This window comes from Coregonus lavaretus (assembly GCF_964263955.1).
Source record: "Coregonus lavaretus genome assembly, contig: HAP1_SCAFFOLD_684, whole genome shotgun sequence".
Lineage (NCBI taxonomy): Eukaryota > Metazoa > Chordata > Actinopteri > Salmoniformes > Salmonidae > Coregonus > Coregonus lavaretus.
Genome location: NW_028162907.1, coordinates 143,259 through 166,704, shown reverse-complemented (window position 1 = coordinate 166,704; position 23,446 = coordinate 143,259). Strand labels below are relative to the sequence as shown.

The following is a 23,446-nucleotide window of genomic DNA, read 5'->3' as shown; positions in this document are numbered from 1 at the left end:
CAAGGAGCTCTCCAAACAGGTCAGGGACAAAGTTGTGGAGAAGTACAGATCAGAGTTGGGTTATAAAAAAATATCAGAAACTTTTAACATCCCACGGAGCACCATTAAATCCATTATAAAAAATTTTAAGAATATGGCACCACAACAAACCTGCCAAGAGAGGGCCGCCCACCAAAACTCACGGACCAAGCAAGGAAGGCATTAATCAGAGAGGCAACAAAGAGACCAAAGATAACCCTGAAGGAGCTGCAAAGCTCCACAGCAGAGATTGGAGTATCTGTCCATAGGACCCCTTTAAGCCATATACTCCACAGAGCTGGACTTTACGGAAGAGTGGCCAGAAAAAAGCCATTGCTTCAAGAAAAAAATAAGCACGTTTGGTGTTTGCCAGAAGGCATGTGGGAGACTCCCCAAACATATGGCACCGCCTGGTTTAGAGGTCCTGGATGGCAGGGAGCTCTGCCCCAGTGATGTAACCTCTGCAAGCGTCTTACAGTCGGAAGCCAAGCAGTTGCCATACTAAGTCAAGATGCTCTCAATGGTGCAGCTGTAGAACCTTTTGCCAAATCTTTTCAGCCTCCTGAGGGGGAAGAGGAGTTGTCGTGCCCTCTTCACTGTGTTGTGCGTCTCATCACTGTGTTGGTGTGTTTGGACCATGATGTGTGATGTGTGGACACCGAGGACATGTGTGGACACGAGGAACTTGAATCGCTCGACCCGCTCCACTACAGCCCCATCGATGTGAATAGGGGCATGCTCAGCCCTCCGTTTCCTTTAGTCCATGATCAGCTCCTTTGTCTTGCTAATGTTGAGGGACAGGTTGTTGTCCTGGCACCACACTGCCAGGTCTCTGACCTCCTCCCTGTAGGCTGTCTCATCGTCGTCAGTGATCAGGCCTACCACCGTCGTGTTGTTGGCAAACTTAATGATGTGTCTCCTGAGTGGCGCAGTGGTCTAAGGCGCCGCATCGCAGTGCTAACTGTGCCACTAGAGATCCTGGTTCGAATCCAGGCTCTGTCGCAGCCGGCCGCGACCGGGAGACTCATGGGCGGCGCACAATTGGCCCAGCGTCGTCCAGGGTAGGGGAGGGAATGGCCGGCAGGGATGTAGCTCAGTTGATAGAGCATGGCGTTTGCAACGCCAGGGTTGTGGGTTCGATTCCCACGGGGGGGCAGTATAATTTTTTAAAATATGTATTCACTAACTGTAAGTCGCTCTGGATAAGAGCGTCTACTAAAATGTAATGTAAAATGTGTTGGAGTCATGTGCGGCCATGCAGTTGTGAGTGAAGAGGGAGTACAGGAGGAGACTAAGCAGGCACCCCTGAGGGGCCTCTGTGTTGAGGGTCAGTGTGGCAGAGGTGTTGTAGCCTACCCTCACCCCCTTGGGGCGGCCCGTCCAGGGTCCAATTGCAGAGGGAGTTGTTTAATCACAGGGTCCTTAGCTTAGTGATGAGCTTGTAGGGGACAATGGTGTTGAACGCTGAGCTGTAGTCAATGAAAAGCATTCTCACGTAGGTGTGGGAAAGAGCAGTGTGGAGTGCAACTGTGGATCTGTGACATATTCATTTAGAATGATTCCTTCATCATTTATTTTATTTGCCAGAAAGGCCTGTCGTTAATTAAATAAAACAAGAAGCCAAACTTTAAAGTACATGAAGACTGTTTTAAATGAAAATGTCCTTGGATGAATTGGCCAGTGCAAATGCAAGACAATGGGCACAGCATCAGTAGTGTGACTACTATACAATAGCACTTAGCAGCTACCGTAATGACATATTTTACAGTAAAATGTATTATATGAAATATATCAGTACTGTAATCTGATATTTCCTGCATCAACCTTAGTGCCTCATACCAAATATACTACTATTTATTCTCTGGTGTAGAGGGTGAATTAGCCTTTCCCACAATATTCAGGTGGTTGAGTCGCGCCATCACCTTGGCACCAAGTCTATTGGTCTGAGACTTCAGAAATAACTCCAGCTGCTGCTCTCTTGATTCCCTGTAGAAGTTATGAGTAAAAGTTATACAAATATGAATAATCATACCTATTGTTCTTGTTTTGATTAGAAAGAGAAAGAATCATAAAGTGTGTGTGTGTGTGTGTGTGTGTGTGTGGACGTGTTTAACTATACTTGTGGGGACCATATTTCTAGGGGGTTTAGGGTTAAGGTTAGAATTAGTGTTAGAATTAGGTTTAGGGTTAGGAGTTAGGGTTAGGAGCTAGGGTTAAGGTTAGGTTTTTGGGTTAAGGTTAGGGTAAGGGTACGGGTTAGGTTTAGTGTTAGGGAAAATAGGATTTTGAATGGGACTGAATTGTATGTCCCCACAAGGTTAGCTCCGCAAGACTGTGTGTGTGTCTGTGTGATAGTAGTTGATGCTACCACCAGATGCTGAGTGGATGGGAAGGGAACAGTGTTGTGTTCACCTGGAGGTATTGGCTGTACTCAGAGGCATCATCTGGGGAGTTTTACAGGGACTCAGGGAACTAGTGGAGGAGAAGCACAATGAGCTGTTGTTATCTCCACCTTTATATAACATCCTCTTTTACAACCCCAACCTGGCCAGAAGGAGGCAGTAGTACAGCAACATAATTATAATTCTGGATCTCTTGATTATCTCTGCATCATGCTGATGTAACTTCATTATTTGAGCCAAATTAGAAGAGATCATTTGATTATAATTTGATTTTTGACAAATCGAATTACAAACAATTAATATGCCCACCATCAATAGAAGTAATGAGACAATGACAAACCAAACATGATGGAAGCAACAGAAAATGGAGTGCATCACATGAATGCTAATTCAAGTTATTGATTGATGACAATTGGCAAGGACTCAAGGGAAGACACCGATTGAGTTGTAGGCTAAATTAAATGCCAGTATTCCTCATAGGGATTAGAGTTTAATTTAGTGCAAACACAGATGCATGATGCTCCTGGTCCTGCAGTGTGTGTGTGTTTGTTCGTGCGTGTGAACAGTATACCTGCTGTCATCTTTAGGTACATTCTCTGGCAGGGGAAACTCGGCTCGGATCATCTCAGTCGTGAGAGAGATTCCCATGCTTTCAAACCTGGTAAAACACATGTCAGTAATACAAACCTCTAAAATGGATTCCTGTTACTTTCAGTCAGTTTGTCTGTCAGTGTGTGTTAGTGCTTACTGTCCATCCAGTAGCTCCTCTGTCATATCTTCTGGAAGGCCATTCAGAGCTGTGGGCGCCATGGTGGGCAGAATGTCACTGTTGAAGGGGTCAGACCTGCTGGAACACACACATGGTCAGGTGGTAAAGACTCGGAGGCCATTAAAGGACTGGTACATTGACTGACTCAACTCTATTATCTCAACTTTATTTATACAGGTAACACAATTTCAGCCCATGTTGTACCACTGAGTATAAACATACAGGCTAACATTCGGTTGATGTTTGCAATATCTTCACGTCAGATGACTAGGCAGCCCTATGGTTTGTTGTAAAGGCCTACCTTAACTTTATAGGCAACATTTCACTTGGACTTGTTTGGACACTACTTCAACAAAGCAGAGGATATAGCGCTGGCTCTTAGTAACCCTGGTGTTGGAATGGATTCCAGAGAGGAGTCTGCACCATGGCCATAGATCTTAGACAAGGGAACAGAGTCCTGCCCCCCCCCCCCCCCCCCCTCACCCTGTAAATATTAAGTAAATCACTGTGTTTCCATTCATAAGTCTGTCTGTGAGACTTGCGATGGTCTGGACCTGTAGCTAATGTGCTACAGCTTAGCCTGAGCCATTCAAATGATCTGGAGGCAGAGATGAAGCCAGCAAGAACATCCTTAAAAGAAGTGGACACACACAAACACACTGAGCCAGCTGGAGGACGTTTGTGGATGACCTATAACCTACAGTGTACTTCCTGAGGAGCATAAGGGTTTACACATTCGTCAAGTCAAATGATCTGAGGAAGGGCAAGAGGTTTTTTAAGTGCTGCGTTGCAACTTACTGGTTGCGTGTGGTGCCTTAATTGAAGCTCTATGCAATCAATGGAAAATCTGAACATAATAGCAAAAACAATCCTAACTAACTATCTCCCACAGGAGGCTGCTGAGGGGAGAACGGCTCATAATAATGGCAGGAACGGAGCAAATGGAATGGCATCAAACACCTGGAAACCATATGTTTGATGTATTTGATCCCATTCCATTTATTGTACTCCTGTAATTCCCACGAGCCCGTTCTCCCCAATTAAGGTGCCACCAACCTCCTGTGCTATCTACCTATCCATAGCTTCCCAGTACCACAACACCTCGGCTGTGAGCTGTTCAAACAAGATGAGCTCATAAGACAAGTGTTCAGTTGTGTGTGAAGAAGAACAGTCTATACTTTGTACTGTTCGCTCAAGAACACATAGTATAGATGAGTTAGTACATCATGATCATTAGACACTGTCAATTTAGCTGTCACTTTACGCAGCTGTATGTGTAATGTGAATGGTAGACAGCCCTGTAAAGTCTGTGTTACTGGATCTTTACATGCGCGGGGCCCAGCTACTGGTGAGTGTGGGAGTGTTGGCCAGAGCGGCTAGGGCAGCCGATGGGAACTTCTTCCAGGTCATCACGCCTCGGATCACATCCTGCAATTTGATCAGGATAAAGAACACAGTGTAATTGTTGTAAAAACGGCTTTGACTTTAGTCCCAATACCCACAAATGTCCACATTGTGTGAACAATCAAGGAATTATATTATATTTTGCTTAATAACTCCTGTTGATATGAAAGAGACTTACTGTTCGGTCCAAAAATGTCTTCTGAGTGCTGGGGGTGTGCATTCCAAACACAGAGGGCTTTGGAATGGTGTACCGGGGCAGTGGACACAGGTGGAACTCCAGGTCACACTCTAGGTAGAGAGGGTCCGCTTTGAAGGCATGGAGACCGGGGGCTGGGTTCTACAGAGCAGAACAAAGTCCAACATGGAACATGAACGGTATAAATGATCAGTACAAAATGATTCATAATGATTGATATTCTCAGGCCCAGTGAATGAATGATTCCACTATTGGAATGAGGAACAGCTAAATACTTTGATGGATGAGAAAGATGTTGAGGGAATCATCGGGACAGAGATTCCAACAAAACATTTACAACTCTATGCATGATAGTAACACCAATCATTATGACTACAGCTATTGTATACAGCCTTATAATGAACAGCCTGGAGATATTTACTAGAGATATGACAGATGTGGCCCATACTGTAGAATATGATAGAACACATTTATATATACAACAGTGGAGGCTGGTGGGAGGAGTAATAGGAGGACAGGCTCTTTGTAATGGCTGGATTGGAATTATTGGAATGGAGTCAAACATGTGGTTTCCATATGTTTGATACCGTTCCATTAATTCCATTCCAGCCATTACAATGAGCCCGTCCTCCTATCGCTCCTCCCACCAGCCTCCACTGAGATACTGTATATAAATAAATGTGTTCTATCATATTCTGTGATATTGCCTTACAAAGATTCTGAGGGGGTGTGCATAGGGGGGCTTCAGCAGGGCGGCTGGGGCCGTGAAGCTCAGACTGGGACACTCGTCCTCCTGCTCCACATCCTCTTCACCCTCTGGCTCGGCCACGGCACACCCCGAGGGAGAACGGATCACCCTGGGCAACAGTTCATCCTGAAAAATAAAAAAGATTGATCAGTCTTGTATAACAGCCATGCTGGCAAGAGTAGATATATACTATCAAGAATCCTATCAATGAGATTGGGCCAATCAATTAGAAGCTCTAGTTCTGCAATTGCAAAAATCCTATTTGACGTTGTCCTAAATTAAGATAAGATCTGACAGTTCTAGGATGTTTCTGTTTAGTATCATATAATAATAAGTAATGTTGTGGTAAAGAGTTTGTTAGAGTTCATATGGAGAGCTGCCCATAGCTGAGTAAGTGTTTGTATCATGGGAGCTAAGTGGGGACCATGAGCTCTGGAGAAGGGTGATTAATGGTTGTCTTGTCATGGTCTTGTCAACCATGGGAAACTATAGGAACATTTAAAAAATAATGGTTTGATTACATAAACAATGAGGTTATTGCTGTATCAGTTTGAGTAAATGCACACATGCTATTGGATGTCAGAGGAGCAGAGCAGATCATAGTCTCTGATAGTGACACCATTAAGTAATCAATCAAACCATTCAGAGTTCTCAGGGTTATTGCTGTTTTATGTCATTGTTTATGTTATATCACTAATATATCATCTCGTAAAAGGCTTAAAAGATTGACTTTGATGTATTTGTTTTTGTAGGAATGTATCTGTGTATCACACACAACCTAGGTAAACTTCCCACAGTGTTGGTGGTGAGTTGTCTCTTGGCTCACCTGTGCCCCAGTGCATAGCGTTCTGGGCTGGGTTGGGGGAATGTAGCTAGCTGCAGCCTCAAAGGCCGAAACAGGCTGGTACCCCATTAACTTGTAGTGCTGGGGAACCTTGAAAAACAACACAAGTAATGGGACAGAAGTGAGCATGTTACTGTACAATCTACAAGCAAAATCCCTGTCATCATCAGCAGTGACAGAAAGTAGCTAGTTGTTAGTGCTCCAATGTACAAGCAACCAATTATTCTTGATTCAGGCAAAGACCTCTCATGTAAACGTACCTTGAGATTGAAGAATGGAGTGTGTGGTTTGACCAGGACCTCAATAGGCCTGACAGGGACGGCACCCAACGCATTGGGAGCCTGGGCATACAGTATAAGGCAAACACTGTAAGTTATGGTCATTTTCACTGTATCATTTCAATGAATTTGTAACAAGCTACTGGGCAAATCAAATCAGTGTTACTTCTTTGCAAGCAGTCCATGCAAGAACAAGATGGCTTTTTATCAAAGTGCACTGCACTCACCAGTTCATCAGACTGGTATGGAAGAGAGAAGATAGGAAATGTGAAAGGAATCACGTTGTCTGGTGAGATCTTCGGGAGATGAGAGGTCTCCTCCTCAACTGAAAAAGAAAAATGCATGCATCTTGCTTGCTTCCAACATCACAACGACTTGGAGGTAAAATAACTTTAAGATAGATTTTTATTTTGGAGCCACAAATGTGTGTGCTGCGTCGTTCAGGTTTGTATTTTGAGCATAGAGAACATTTTTGCCCTGTGGGGTCTCAACTGTGCAATACCTCTTACTCCTTTGGACAGGCGCTTCAAGCTTTGAGTCAGCTGCCTCAACGAGACAAGTCTGTTGTTCATACGACATCGAATCACCACCTGAAACACATGGTGCACTCACTTAGAAGTCGTGTTGTTTGGAAAGGTTATGCATGTTTATAAGTAAAACCTCTTTGTGCTGTATGAAATCTGTAACAGTACATATTTCTTGCTCAAATAGAGAATTATATAAATACACAACAACAACAAATATTTTCAGGTATGCATTGGAAGAAATATGATATTAAAGAGCTCTACAGGATCGGTGTCCCGTATACGGGACGGTTGAGCTAACGTGCGCTAATGTGATTAGCAAACTTTCCAGGACATAGACCTGTCTTAGATGGGCAGAAAGCTTCAATTCTTGTTAATCTAACTGCACTGTCCATTTTACAGTGAAGAAATACCATGCTATTGTTTGAGGAGAGTGCACAACAACAAAATACTTATCACGGCAACTGGTTTGATACATTCACCTCTGAAGGTAAATAATGTACTTAAATTCAGTAATCTTGTTCTGATTTGTCATCCTAAGGGTCCCAGAGATAAAATGTAGCATAGTTTTGTTTGATAAAATCTATTTGTATATTCAAATGTAGGAACTGGGTTCTACAGTTTGAACCTCTGCTGTCTCTGGCTCCACACCCACCCTGCCCGGCCATCTAGATGTGTGAAAGTTAGTGTATAAGCTAATGATCCATCATGTATGACATTCCTGGGAGTGTGTAAACTTACATTTTGCACTACCATATAATTTTTGTATGTTCTCTATAGTTATGTACTTGAAAATGTATCAATTGACCAATTCGGCAAGTTTGTGCAGACTTTATACAAAATAGTCCAGTATTGCAATGATTCACTGGATCACTCCGAAACTTTGCACACACACTGCTGCCATCTAGTGGCCAAACTCTAAATTGGGCCTAAACTGCAATATTATATTGTGGCCTTTCTCTTGCATTTCAAAGATGATGGAACAAAAAAAAACACAAAAAAACATGATTTCTCTTTTACCAGATCTAATGTCTTATTTTCTCCCACATTAATTTCACATGTCCACAAACTTCAGTGTTTCCTTTCAAATGGTATCAAGAATATGCATAACATTGCTTCAGGTCCTGAGCTACAGGCAGTTAGATTTAGGTATGTCATTTTAGACGAAAATTTAAAAAAAGGGTCCCATCCTTAAGAGGTTAAAGAGAACCAGAACTTAGACATTGTCAGCTTTCCAACTGCCTATGAGGTATTGAATAACATAGTGGTTTTACAGTTTGGCATTTGATTGGATGTAGTAAAATGTATGCTACTTCATTAAATATACAGTGGGGAAAAAAAGTATTTAGTCAGCCACCAATTGTGCAAGTTCTCCCACTTAAAAAGATGAGAGAGGCCTGTAATTTTCATCATAGGTACACGTCAACTATGACAGACAAATTGAGGGAAAGAAATCCTGAAAATCACATTGTAGGATTTTTAATGAATTGATTTGCAAATTATGGTGGAAAATAAGTATTTGGTCACCTACAAACAAGCAAGATTTCTGGCTCTCACAGACCTGTAACTTCTTCTTTAAGAGGCTCCTCTGTCCTCCACTCGTTACCTGTATTAATGGCACCTGTTTGAACTTGTTATCAGTATAAAAGACACCTGTCCACAACCTCAAACAGTCACACTCCAAACTCCACTATGGCCAAGACCAAAGAGCTGTCAAAGGACACCAGAAACAAAATTGTAGACCTGCACCAGGCTGGGAAGACTGAATCTGCAATAGGTAAGCAGCTTGGTTTGAAGAAATCAACTGTGGGAGCAATTATTAGGAAATGGAAGACATACAAGACCACTGATAATCTCCTTCGATCTGGGGCTCCACGCAAGATCTCACCCTGTGGGGTCAAAATGATCACAAGAACGGTGAGCAAAAATCCCAGAACCACACGGGGGGACCTAGTGAATGACCTGCAGAGAGCTGGGACCAATGTAACAAAGCCTACCATCAGTAACACACTACGCCGCCAGGGACTCAAATCCTGCAGTGCCATACGTGTCCCCCTGCTTAAGCCAGTATATGTCCAGGCCCGTCTGAAGTTTGCTAGAGTGCATTTGGATGATCCAGAAGAGGATTGGGAGAATGTCATATGGTCAGATGAAACCAAAATATAACTTTTTGGTAAAAACTCAACTCGTCGTGTTTGGAGGACAAAGAATGCTGAGTTGCATCCAAAGAACACCATACCTACTGTGAAGCATGGGGGTGGAAACATCATGCTTTGGGGCTGTTTTTCTGCAAAAGGACCAGGACGACTGATCCGTGTAAAGGAAAGAATGAATGGGGCCATGTATCGTGAGATTTTGAGTGAAAACCTCCTTCCATCTTGCTGAAGATGAAACGTGGCTGGGTCTTTCAGCATGACAATGATCCCAAACACACCGCCCGGGCAACGAAGGAGTGGCTTCGTAAGAAGCATTTCAAGGTCTTGGAGTGGCCTAGCCAGTCTCCAGATCTCAACCCCATAGAAAATCTTTGGAGGGAGTTGAAAGTCCGTGTTGCCCAGCGACAGCCCCAAAACATCACTGCTCTAGAGGAGATCTGCATGGAGGAATGGGACAAAATACCAGCAACAGTGTGTGAAAACCTTGTGAAGACTTACAGAAAACGTTTGACCTGTGTCATTGCCAACAAAGGGTATATAACAAAGTATTGAGAAACTTTTGTTATTGACCAAATACTTATTTTCCACCATAATTTGCAAATAAATTCATTAAAAATCCTACAATGTGATTTTCTAGATTTTTTTTTCTCATTTTGTCTGTCATAGTTGACGTGTACCTATGATGAAAATTACAGGCCTCTTTTTAAGTGGGAGAACTTGCACAATTGGTGGCTGACTAAATACTTTTTTTCCCCACTGTAGCTGACCTCAGGAATTCCCATCCCAGACATACTACAGGAAATGTCCATTCTTAGCTTCTTACTACTTTCATTAGACTGGACTGTGCCCCACTACAAAACTACTACTACACCATCTTATGACATGGCTTAAGATCGTTATCAAAGAGAGTTTACACACTGCCTCACAGGGTTTTGGATTGTGGTTTGTGAGTGAAACCATTGTGTTGAGTGGGCTGGAATGAGGCACTCTATACCTATAGGGCCAAACCTAAGGCCAATGGAGTGAAAATGAGAGGACTAAGTACTGTACCTTGCGGGCTACCTGCTGGAAGAGCCTCAGAGCTCTCTGCCTGATCTCCAGATGACTGCTGGAGTAAATGCGAAAGGAAGGTGTGCCCATCGGTGCCTGGAAGGTACAAACAGAACAGACATTTTGATTTTTAAAAAATAAATAGATACAAGCAGCTCTCCTACTCGAGGAAAAATCACTCCGTTGAACGCCGTTTTGACTTCGACATGCTTACCTGACCTGTGTTATGCAGGACACGTCTGGTAGAGAGCTTAGGTTGATCTCTAGCAATGTCCCTCTCCTTCCTCACCTCTCCTTTTCTAACCTGGAATTAAGACGGATGTTTGTCATGTTCAGAATACGAGCAAGTGTGACTAACAGGGATCAATCCCGGGAGAATGCATTAGCCCACTAAGCGAAAGCCTAGGCATTTGCTCGGGGAGCCAATGCAACTCTTCAAGTCTCAGGTAAGGTTACTGATTATCACACTAGCATGGTCACCAAACAACCTCTGTTACACAAACGTATGAAACACAGACCAGCACACGGAAGAGGTGTAAAGGCTATTTTGGTTTCTGGCCTGAGCTCCAGATTCCAGAGAAGACACATGAAAGGAGTTTATCCAATCACCAAGTGGAGTGGTTGGCCTCTCTAAAAACAATGGCGGCTTGTAAAGAGCAGAGTGTGTAAATACAGCCAATAAACAGAGAGAAGGGAGAGGAAGTGCTGTTAAGTGTCCTGGGAGAGATCTGTCATCTGTTCCCCTTTAGAAGAAACAGCAATAGCAGCAGCTCTCGCTGACATTACAGTGTCATGTAAAGTTACAATGGTTGGATTTATACATTTACTGGCCGGTCTCAATAAAACTCAAATATAGTTGCACAGCCTGACTTTACGATATATTAAAGGAGAGCATAATACACTATATGTACAAAAGTATGTGGACACCCCTTCAAATTAGTGGATTTGTCTATTTCAGCCACCTCCGTTGTATAAAATCGAGCACACAGACATGCAATCTCCATAGACAAAACACTGGCAGTAGAATGGACTTATTGAAGAGCTCAGTGACTTTCAATATGGCACCGTCATAGGAGGCCACCTTTCCAACAAGTCACTTCGTCAAATGTCTGCCCTGCTAGAGCAGCACCGGTCAACTGTAAGTGCTGTTATTGTGAAGTGGAAACGTCTAGGAGCAACAATGGCTCAGCCATGAAGTGTAGGCAACACAAGCTCACTGAACGGGACTGCCGGGTGCTGAAGTGCGTAGCGCGTAAAAATGGTCTGTCCCCGGTTGCAACACTCACTACCGAGTTCCAAACTGCCTCTGGAAGCAACGCCAAGTGTCGGCTGGAGTGGTGTAAAGCCCACCGATATTGGACTCTGGAGCAGTGGAAACGCGTTCTCTGGTGTGATGAATCATGCTAACCATCTGGCAGTCCGACGGACGAATATGGGTTCGGTGGATGCCAGGAAAACGCTACCTGCCCCAATGCATAGTGGCAACTGTAAAGTTTAATGGAGGAGGAATAATGGTCTGGGGCTGTTTTTCATGGTTTGGGCTAGGCCCCTTAGTTCCAGTGAAGGGAAATCTTAATGCTACAGCATACAATGACTTTCTAGACGATTCTGTGCTTCCAACTTTTTGGCAACAGTTTGGGGAAGGCCCTTTCCTGTTTCAGCATGACAATGCCCCTGCGCACAAAGCGAGGTCCATACAGAAATCAAGATCGGTGTGGAAGAATTTGACTAGCCTGCACAGAGCCCTGACCTCAACCCCATCGAACACCTTTGGGATGAATTGGAACGCTGACTGCGAGCCAGGCCTAATCGCACAACATCAGTGCCCGACCTCACTAATGCTCATGGCTGAATGGAAGCAAGTCCCCGCAGCAATGTTCCAACATCTAGTGGAAAGCCTTCCCAGAAGAGTGGAGGCTGTTATAGCAGCAAAGGGGGGACGAACTCCATATTAATGCCTATGATTTTGGAATGAGATGTTTGACAAGCAGGTGTCCACATAGTTTTGGTCATGTAGTGTATATAAAACATAGTTACAATATGGTATGCAAACCGGAGAAAAACTGGATGCCCAGATTGCTGCACAAGTGATGAGAACTAAGCCAGAGCAGAGGGAAACATGAAACATGTTGGAAATACAACATATAGCAACAGTGTTTTATGATTATTATGACTATCATGATAAGTTACAAATCTTACCATATATTCATAATCTGCAACATCTCTCTCCTCCAAAACCTGCATTTTGGTCTGTGCCGAGACAGGGTCCATCCCAAGGTGAACTTGCCTTTATCAAAAAGAATCCTTCAACATTTATCTACAGTACAGTATGAGTGACCTATGACATTTAGTACATAATCATAGATATGTTAATCTACAGTGCCTTTGGAAAGTATTCAGACCCCTTGACTTTTTCCACATTTTGTTACATTACAGCCTTATTCTAAAATTGATTAAATTATTTTCCCCCCCTCATCAATCTACACACAATATGCCATAGTGGCAAAGCGAAAACAGGTTTTTAGAAATGTTTCCAAATGTATAAAAAAAATATTAAAAAAATACCTTATTTACATAAGTATTCAGACCCTTTACTATGAGACTCGAAATTGAGCTCAGGTGCATTCTGTTTCCATTGATCATCCTTCAGATGTTTCTACAACTTGATTGGAGTCCACCTGTGGTAAATTCAATTGATTGGACATGATTTGGAAAGGCACACACCTGTCTATATAAGGTCCCACAGTTGACAGCGCATGTCAGAGCAAAAACCAAGCCATGAAGTCAAAGGAATTGTCCGTATAGCTCCGAGATAGGATTGTGTCGAGCCACAGATCTGGGGAAGGGTACCAAATAATTGCTGCAGCATTAAAGGTCCCCAAGAACACAGTGGCCTCCATCATTCTTAAATGGAAGAAGTTTGGAACCACCAAGACTCTTCCTAGAGCCGGCCGCCCGGCCAAACTGAGCAATCATAGAAGAAGGGCCTTGGTCAGGGAGGTGACCAAGAACCCGATTGTCACTCTGACAGAGCTCCAGAGTTCCTCTGTGGAGAAGGGAGAACCTTCCAGAAGGACAACCATCTCTGCAGCACTCCACCAATCAGGCCTTTATGGTAGAGTGGCCAGACTGAAGCCACTCCTCAGTAAAAAGGCACATGACTGCCCACTTGGAGTTTGCCAAAAGGCACCTAAAGGACTCAGACCATGAGAAACAAGATTCTCTGGTCTGATGAAACCAAGACTGAACTCTTTGGCCTGAACGCAGGAGTGGCTTCAGGACAAGTCTCTGAATGTCCTTGAGTGGCCCAGCCAGAGCCTGGACTTGAACCCGATCGAACATGTCTGGAGAGACCTGAAGATAGCTGTGCAGCGACGCTCCCCATCCAACCTGACAGAGCTTGAGAGGATCTGCAGAGAAGAATGGGAGAAAATCCCCAAATTGTTTTATTTTTATTTAACCTTTATTTAACCAGGTAAGCCAGTTGAGAACAAGTTCTCATTTACAACTGCAACCTGGCGCAGGTGTGCCACGCTTGTAGCGTCATACCCAAGAAAAATTGAGGCTGTAATCGCTGCCAAAGGTGCTTCAACAAAGTACTGAGTAAAGGGTCTGAATACTTACGTAAATTTGATATTTTGCATTTGTATATTTAATACATTTGCAAAAATTTCTACAAACCTGTTTTTGCTTTGTCATTATGGGGTATTGTGTGTAGATTGATGAAGAAAAAAAACAATTTAATACATTTTGTAATGTAACAAAATGTGGAAAAAGTCAATGGGTCTGAATACTTTCCGAATGCACTCTATATGACTATTAATGTGAGTAAATTATGGATCCTCACCATCTGAGATGATTGGCTCTCTCCTCCTGGATGTCCTGTCGAACCCTGGTCTCAAAGAACGCCTCCTTCATCTGTCTCGTCTGGAGGCCCAGCTTAGGTTGGGACATCATGGCTGAATTGTGAGGGGGAAAAAATATATATATATGTAACTTAGTAACAGCAAATACAGTCCACGGCAGACCTAAACGGCAATGAATTAAGCATTCCAGACGTTGAATCATCTGAGTTAGCTTTCAGTCATACTAGCAAACAAGTCATCCAACAAACCTGGTTTCTCCCCTCTTTACATTAAGTGAATATTGAATGACACTCCTTTATCTCTTAGAGAAAATCTAATGTATGTTGATTACTTGTGTGGAAGTTCATTACTTATGTGAAAGTTGATTAATGGTGTGAAAGTTGATTACTGGTGTGAAACTTGTCCAGGTACCTTCCCTCAGGTCTTTAGAGCTCAGTTTATCAGTCTGTTGTATTAGTATCTTGGCCACTCCAGCAGGGGTGGACACATCAACTGCAGTCTTCAGGCTCAGCTTCACATCACTCTCTCTTTTCTCCCTTACAGTCTATTGAAATCACACAATACCAATCACACACCAGATATGTTCATATTCATATGATTACCTCATTATCTACATCATAGTATAGTCTGCTAAATGAACTGGAGTGAGTTTCTTAAAAGCCTTGTAGCTACCATTGTAGTTTATTTCTAGCATGACTGTATCTCTGTGCAGCTGGGTTTTCAAGATAAATAAGGTGTGATGTTAGCTAGAAGGCTTTCTGGAAATGCACCCTTGCTAAGTACAGCAGGAGTTAAATGCTTGCATTACCTTTGACTTTTCAGGTGTCCGCATTGACCTCTGCTTGGTTTTGGTCAGAGGCTGTCTCAAGGAGACAGGTGGAGGCCCTCGACTGTCAACAAACAGAACTTCTCTTGCATGTCCCATGTCTTTCTCCTGTTGACTGGGTCAGAAACAACACCAATAAATGTATGTAGCATGTTTCCTGCAGTCAAATGACCAAATTGCCCTCTAGTGGCCTCATCGGTGGAATGTTATTAATATTTGTTTAATAATTTGACAATTCATAAACATTATTTTAAAAAGCCAGTGGAAAATCTGGTGTTTCTCTGTCAAACGGTTTTTGTAATATTTCAGTCTTCTGTGATGTGTAATATTGTGACGCAAACTCAAAATGTAATACATTTCAACTCTATATCTGACATGGTACAGGTGTCTTCTTTTTTTAAAGCCCATAACCATGTGTGTGAGGTGTATACTTTTGTTTCTAAGTAGATTTGTTTAAGACTACCAAGAAACACTCTGCGTGACCCTGATTTAGCCCACTGCAGTAAAATTTCAATAATAAACTTTTATTGTGGGTCCAGGGAGAAGTAAACATGGGAATATTTGATCCAAAGCACACACATTGAATGGATTGGATACCAATGCATTTTGATATGACTGCAGTTCCCTTGCTTGATGAATCATTAACTTATTTCAGTCATAACACAGGGGAGTAAAACTCGTCCACTGTCAGTGATGGAGTACACCCATTTTCTCATGGGAACTGAATCAAAAATTATATTTTATATACAGACTCGAAACAAGAACAACCTGTTTATCAGTATAAGTGACTGTGTGTGGTTTTGAGTCTGTAGCCCAAGACTAAACAAAGAAGTTAGCCATGAACAGAAATCAATGGAACAGAAGGGTATCATCATCATTTGAATCGTGCAGAAGAACCATATATGTGCATTTTTTTTTAAATGTAGATACACAGAATGCATCATTATAAAACATTTAGAAAAAAAAATGATTCAAGTATCTATCAACTGTAAAAATCCTAATGTGGTATATACACACTTAAAAACAGATAAATATTTGATTATAAGAAAATGGAACAGTATGCACTTGTATGGTTCTTCACTGCAAGGGTTCATTTTTATCTCTCTAAATGTTTGTACAATTTCCATTTTCAAAGTTTTCAGATGGAGAGTTTCAATACAGTACATGTGCAGCACTTGGTCTCTCTCTCACAACAGCAGTCGCTCTATGAAATGTGCGTAACCACTTAACAATCACGTTTCCATTCTTATCAGTAAAATAAATATATTTGGCTCAGTGCATTAATTGATGGAACTCACAATGACACCAAATAACAAGCAATAACGTGATACAAACCAAGAAAACAGGAACTTTGCTGACCATATATATATATAAATAAAATAAAAAAATAAAAGACTGGTATATATACGAGTCTTGTCATTGTAACTATGACCTGGTAAAAGTGACATAATTCAATATAATGTTTGATGAATTAACCTGTAACATTTCAAAATGGATCTGAGATACCTGAGAGCCAGGTGGGGCGAGGAGGACCCGCTGAGGGTGCAGACGTAGGGTTTGGAATTGAACTGGGAGATGACCACTTGTAGAGTGACCTGGGACGTGACATACTGGAACGGCCTGAATGTGACGGTCACCTCCACCTTCCCATTGGCTGGAATCACTCCTAGAATCACACACAAACAAATGATTATACCGGTCTTGAATGTAACGCATTTGTTAAAGGAAAACAATACGTAGGCCTACCTAAACTCAACACTTCAATACCCTCAAACCATGGGAAACATGGAGAGATACTTTTTCAGACATCTCTACCCAGTCTGAGTACTAGGCTATTTGCGTAACCCCGGAAATCCATCATCACGCATTGCCTGGAAAGCGTCACCATCCATGCCAGAGACAAAACAACACAGCTCCCCCCTGTGCTAGATGCACTGAGTCCCTGACTGCTTTGTGTCAAGGTGGCAGTTGCAGACTATGAGCATCTTTCCACAGTAATTCAGACACAAGACATGATGGTGATGTTGAGGAATCACAGGTCAGGGCTAGGTAATCAGCTAATAATATTACGTGAGTTTATACAGGTGAGTCTGGGTCTCTGGGAGCCAGCAAAAAATGTTTTATGTGGTTCAACGTTTTAACTAATCACCTCAAGGAACTAACACAAAAACATAGCTGGAACCTTATTGTGAACCAGAAATTATCCTACCGTCAAATATTAAAAAATAAATTGATACATATCTGGCAAATAGACTCACAGGCTTAATACATTAATAAAATAATATATACCTACTGTAGATAGAATAATACAGGGGTTTTCCTCACTGTCTGTCTGAGTGAGCAGGTAGGATGTTGTTGCTATCTTGTTAAGGACTGTGTTATTACTACTTTATTCAGTGGCCTAATGTAAAGTGCTACCAAGTCTGCTGATTGGAGTTACCTGACAGGGGCTGGACCGAGAAGGCCTTGTGTGGCTGGATGATGTACACCTGGAACTCAAAGTCAATGGGACAGCTGCAGCTCAGAGGGATCACATGGCTGACACTGGAAGGTCAAAGACAGGTCAAAGGTCAAAGATAACAAGCATATACACCACCAGTCAAAGTTTGGACACACCTACTCATTCAAGGGTTTTTCTTTATTTTTTACATTGTAGAATAATAGTGAAGACATCAAAACTATGAAATAACACATATGGAAACATGTAGTAACCAAAGAGGTGTTAAACAAATCAAAATATATTTTATATTTGAGATTCTTCAAATAGCCACCGTTTGCCTTGATGACAGTTTTGCACACTCTTGGCATTCTTTCAACCAGCTTCATGAGGTAGTCACCTGGAATGCATTTCAATTAACAGGTGTGCCTTGTTAAAAGTTAATTTGTGGAATTTATTTCCTTCTTAATGAGTTTGAGCCAATCAGTTGTGTTGTGACAAGGTAGGGTGGGGTATACAGAAGATAGCCCTATTTGATAAAAGACCAAGTCCATATTATGGCAAGAACAGCTCAAATAAGCAAAGAGAAACGACAGTCCATCATTACTTTAAGACATGAAGGTCAGATAATACGGAACATTTCAAGAACGTTGAAACTGGTTCTCATGAGGACCACCACAGGAATAGAAGACCCAGAGTTACCTCTGCTGTAGAGGATAAGTTCATTAGAGTTACCAGCCTCAGAAATTGCAACCCAAATAAATGATTCACAGAGTTCAAGTAACAGACACATCTCAACGTCAACTGTTCAGAGGAGACTGTGTGAATCAGGCCTTCATGGTCGAATTGCTGCAAAGAAACCACTACTAAAGGACACCAATAATAATAAGAGACCTGCTTGGGCCAAGAAACACGAGCAATGGACATTAGACTGGTGGAAATGTGTCCTTTGATCTGGAGTCCAAATTGGAGATTTTTGGTTCCAACCGCTGTGTCTTTGTGAGACGCGGTGTTGGTGAACGGATGATCTCCGCATGTGTAGTTCCCACCGTAAAGCACGGAGGAGGAGGTGTTATGGTGCTTTGCTGGTGACACTGTCTGTGATTTATTTAGAATTCAAGGCACACTTAACCAGCATGGCTACCACAGCATTCTGCAGCAATACGCCATCCCATCTGGTTTGGACTTAGTGGGACTATCATTTGTTTTTCAACAGGACAATGACCCAACCCACCAACAGGCTGTGTAAGGGCTATTTTACCAAGAAGGAGAGTGATGGAGTGCTGCATCAGATGACCTGGCCTCCACAATCCCCCGACCTCAACCCAATTGAGATGGTTTGGGATGAGTCGGACGGCAGAGTGAAGGAAAAGCAGCCAACAAGTGCTCAGCATATGTGGGAACTCTTTCAAGACTGTTGGAAAAGCATTCCAGGTGAAGCTGGTTGAGAGAATGCCAAGAGTGTACAAAGCTGTCATCAAGGCAAAGGGTGGCTATTTTAAGAATCTTAAATATAAAATATATTTTGATTTGTTTATCACTTTTTTGGTTACTACATGATTCCATATGTGTTATTTCAGTTTTGATGTCTTCACTATTATTCTACAATGTAATTTTTTTTACAAATAAAGAAAAACCCTTGAATGAGTAGGTGTGTCCAAACTTTTGACTGGTACTGTATATCACACAGCCCGAGAGAGAAAGGACAACAGCCTACATGTTCATTGAGACCTACAATAAAATGTAAAGCTAAATCAAATTCAGCCAGCCACTCAGTTCAAAAGACAATCATTTTTATCAAGAGATAAAAATGCCCTCCTATAAAAAATTGTGGAAAGTGGATTGCGTCACAATCTGTAAAATGTTAATGTAAATAATTATTATATTGTATCTCTATGGCCTTACAAATGTTTATATTTGGATTTTTTTGAAATATTCTCTTTCCAAGTGTATTGTTTTGACTGAAGATTGTTGAACATGCAAGACAAATACTACTGACCCTAGCATATACCCCAGCATATGGCTTACTTAGAGAACTACGATTAGCTATCTACTGTGCAAATGGACTCTAATATATTGACTGCTCACCGCATCGTTAGTGTCAACAGAGATTATGAAAAACCAATGTTTATGATGCGTTACATGACCATAATAACACACTGAGTTTATTCCTCAAACAAGCCTTTGTTGCCACTCATCATGTTTATCTGGCAGGCTAATTCAGAAACTGGTGCACTTAGCAACTACTTAGCAGACTAGGCTGTAGCTGTAGCCTATCCCTTACGGAAAGAACATATGAATTTCACATGTGAAGTGTTCCAAAAACACATGATTTCACATGTGAAATTATGTGTTTTTTCTGTAAGGGATTTGAGTGGCCATGCACTCATGTACAATCCTCTTATGAAGGTTCATTGGTGGGTTTAAATACTATTCAAAGGGCAAAGATGCACAGTGAGACACGATTGTCCACTTCACCTCACCTTTGGCCCAGTGGAACAGCTGGTATGGTGATGTGTGTTGGGATGTGCAAGTCATCGATGATGGGGTAGGCATGGACTGGTACCTGTAAATTCTCTTCCCCCTGGAGAGAGATTGAGAGAGAATAACAATGCTCCCTGATGCATTCATTTCCTGGAGTTCTAAACAGGAGGGAACCTCCTAGCAGTAAGTACTCTGGTTCCAGATCAGTTTGCCATGGAGTGACAATGACCTTAGAAGTTTGCAAGACAGCACAAACAGATCTGGGACCAGGCTTACCTTGCAGCAACTATGGAGAGAAACGTTGACAACAAACAACATGTGATCCATAAACACAGCAAATCCCTCTTTTGATTGACAGTTGAATAGATTAGAAGTAGAAGTTGAAGAGATCACTGTCAGGCATGACGGCACGCGAACTTGATTAGAAATGAACATAGCACTGGATTCCAACCTTGCAATGAACCCGAATACAGTCGTAGAAGTAGCGCCATTCTTTAGGACAGAAGTGTACTTTCACTGTGTAGGACAGTCCGGGGACAAGACGATGCTGCATAGAATATCAAAATGGAGGAATTAACCATCAACACTGACACGCATACGAATCAAAGATCATAGACGGAATGCATAACATGACATCAAATAGTAATAAACAAACACCTTTTTTAAATATTTCGTTTGGAAGTGCTTTGTTTGGGTGGGGATAATGTGAATGTTGATCACTTCAGATGATATGTTGATAAGTTTCTGAGGAAGATTAAAACAAAGATGAATTACATGACGCCTTGTATAAGAATGTACTGGTACATGAAGTGCATATATCGGCAAAATCCATCTAAAGTCAGTGCTTTGTCTTTTGTTCTCTTGGAACAGTCAACACTCTTTGCTTCACTCACCAAGGTCCTCTGATAATCCTTCCCCAGTTTAAACCCACTGAAGTGAAGTGCTGAGGGTTCTGCATGGATTGCACTGTTGCTCTTGAGTTTGGTATAGGTTTCTGGAAAGTATAATATAAATGAGATGTCTTCACCATCTGCTTAGTCCCGTGTGGCTCAATTGGTAGAGCATGATGCTTGCAATGCCAGGGTTGTGGGTTTGATTCCCATGGGGGACCAGTACGGGGGAAAAGTATGAACATGTATGCACTCACTACTGTAAGTCGCTCTTGATAAGAGCATTTGCTAAATGAAGTAAATATTAAAACCCAAAACAAGTGGAAAATATTATCAAACGCCTGAGGAATCACACACTGCATAATGTAGGCTACGGTAACTCAGATAGCATCATGAGCATGCATATTATAGTTCTAGCCCTAGCGCTCTACTACAATAAACATATTATTCTTGACTGAATATAGCCTGTTAAATATATGACTGAGATGTATCAAATTGTTTAAGTGTAAGGGTCCTACGGGTCACCCGCCCACCCGACTAGAATCACTACTCTAGACGGGTCTGACCTAGAGTACGTGGACAACTACAAATATCTAGGTGTCTGGTTAGACTGTAAACTCTCCTTCCAGACTCACATTAAGAATCTCCAATCCAAAGTTAAATCTAGAATCGGTTTCCTATTTCGCAACAAAGCCTCCTTCACTCATGCTGCCAAACATGCCCTCGTAAAACTGACTATCATACCGATCCTTGACTTCGCCGATGTCATTTACAAAATAGCCTCCAACACTCTACTCAGCAAATTGGATGTTGTCTATCACAGTGCCATCCGTTTTGTCTCCAAAGCCCCATATAATACCCACCACTGTGACCTGTACGCTCTTGTTGGCTGGTCCTCACTACATATTCGTCGCCAAACCCACTGGCTCCAGGCCATCTATAAATCACTGCTAGGCAAATCCCCGCCTTATCTTAGCTCATTGGTCACCATAGCAACACCCACCCGTAGTCTGCGCTCCAGCGGGTATATCTCACTGGTCATCCCCAAAGCCAACACCTCCTTTGGCCGCAATTCCTTCCAGTTCTCTGCTGCCAATGACTGGAACAAATTGCAAAAATCTCTGAAGCTGGAGACACTTATCTCCCTCACTAACTTTAAGCATCAGTTGTCAGAGCACCTTACCGATCACTGCACCTGTACACAGCCCATCTGAAATTAGCCCGCCCAACTACCTCATCCCTATATTGTTATTTATTTTGCTCATCTGTACCCCAGTATCTCTATTTGCACATCATCTCTTGCACATCATTCCAGTGTTAATACTAAATTGTAATTATTTTGCACTATAGCCTATTTTATTGCCTTACCTCCATAACTTGCTAAATTTGCACACTGTATATTAATTGTATTTCTGTTGTATTTTTGATTTTTGTTTTGTTTTACCCCATATGTAACTCTGTGTTGTTGTTTTTATCGCACTGCTTTGCTTTATCTTGGCCAGGTCGCAGTTGTAAATGAGAACTTGTTCTCAACTGGTTTACCTGGTTAAATAAAGGTGAAATAAAAATAAAATAAAAATAAAATGAGGGACATTAGAGGGACTTATTTTTGTGTCCTCCACCAGTTGGCACAGGGGAAGAGGGGTCTTCTTCCTTTGACTGTCTGTGAATGTCTCTGATGCAGAGTGTGCCACTTCCATCACTTCTCCATTAAAAACAGGGCTGAAGAAGATAGCAAACAATATCACAATTCATATCACATCAGATATGTAACGTTAAACGCTTGCATTTCAAAGATGCAATGTTGTCCATATGATAATGAAAAGAACCAAATGACACAAAGCTAGCAAGCCAACTTTGTGCATGTGCAGCTACTGTGGTTGACACAGGAAAGTAAGCAAACTAGCTAGGGACGGGTTAGCAAGAAAGAGTGGAAGCTAGCAGCTAGCAGAGAGAAACAGCTAGCAAAGAAAAACAGCTAACGTCGTTAGCTAGCTTGTTATCAAACTTAATCAAACAGTTGTTTTATTTCGATTTGGTAACGTTAGCTCATAAACAACACACGTTTTTATTCGTTGCATGATGTGGGTGCTTTTCAAGGTTGAAAACTGAACGTACCTTTTGTTTCACTGATAGAACATCCACCAAACACTCTCGTCACCATAGTGATTCTTCCGTGGGGCGGGATATTTTTTCAAGGGTTAGTATTAGCAAAGAGTTTCTAAACCCAGAGGCGCAACATCTGGGAACGCTTGCGAAACAGGCCAAGCAGACAAGACCGGGGTTTGGGGTTTATGAAGTCAATGAGATAAGTATAAAAATATTCATTTGTTGTACATTTTCTCGAAATCTAAAGGCACAACCTGGAGTCGAGACATCGTCTTAAGTAGTTGAACATGGTATTACTACAACCTCGTGAAAGTGACACACTGACACGTTTTCATTTTTGTCAAAAACAACTTTATATCAAAAGAGTGCCTTTGACATGACGGTCTGCACATGTGCAGTACAGCGTGAGACGACCATTAGACACAATGACGTATTTCTGCGCATG

The 23,446-nt window shown here is 42.0% G+C and overlaps 1 protein-coding gene across 1 annotated transcript in view; it reads right to left on the bottom strand.

The window, feature by feature from the left end:
• Window positions 1-1,648: 1,648 nt before the first annotated feature.
• Window positions 1,649-23,446, bottom strand: part of cfap221 (cilia and flagella associated protein 221) — a gene marked incomplete at its 5' end in the record, with an annotated part of 34,687 nt that continues 12,889 nt past the window's right edge. Inside the window, 23 exons of the mRNA XM_084193491.1 lie at window positions 1,649-2,004; window positions 2,431-2,490; window positions 2,992-3,078; window positions 3,169-3,264; window positions 4,517-4,617; window positions 4,772-4,930; window positions 5,502-5,663; window positions 6,364-6,471; window positions 6,642-6,722; window positions 6,887-6,984; window positions 7,162-7,249; window positions 10,390-10,485; window positions 10,604-10,693; window positions 12,589-12,676; window positions 14,237-14,348; window positions 14,667-14,799; window positions 15,064-15,196; window positions 16,588-16,747; window positions 17,522-17,625; window positions 20,002-20,102; window positions 20,454-20,549; window positions 20,660-20,746; window positions 20,896-20,996. Of these exons, the coding sequence (XP_084049617.1) occupies window positions 1,869-2,004; window positions 2,431-2,490; window positions 2,992-3,078; window positions 3,169-3,264; window positions 4,517-4,617; window positions 4,772-4,930; window positions 5,502-5,663; window positions 6,364-6,471; window positions 6,642-6,722; window positions 6,887-6,984; window positions 7,162-7,249; window positions 10,390-10,485; window positions 10,604-10,693; window positions 12,589-12,676; window positions 14,237-14,348; window positions 14,667-14,799; window positions 15,064-15,196; window positions 16,588-16,747; window positions 17,522-17,625; window positions 20,002-20,102; window positions 20,454-20,549; window positions 20,660-20,746; window positions 20,896-20,996 (2,477 nt within the window). The remainder of the gene's footprint in view (window positions 2,005-2,430; window positions 2,491-2,991; window positions 3,079-3,168; window positions 3,265-4,516; window positions 4,618-4,771; window positions 4,931-5,501; window positions 5,664-6,363; window positions 6,472-6,641; window positions 6,723-6,886; window positions 6,985-7,161; window positions 7,250-10,389; window positions 10,486-10,603; window positions 10,694-12,588; window positions 12,677-14,236; window positions 14,349-14,666; window positions 14,800-15,063; window positions 15,197-16,587; window positions 16,748-17,521; window positions 17,626-20,001; window positions 20,103-20,453; window positions 20,550-20,659; window positions 20,747-20,895; window positions 20,997-23,446) is intronic.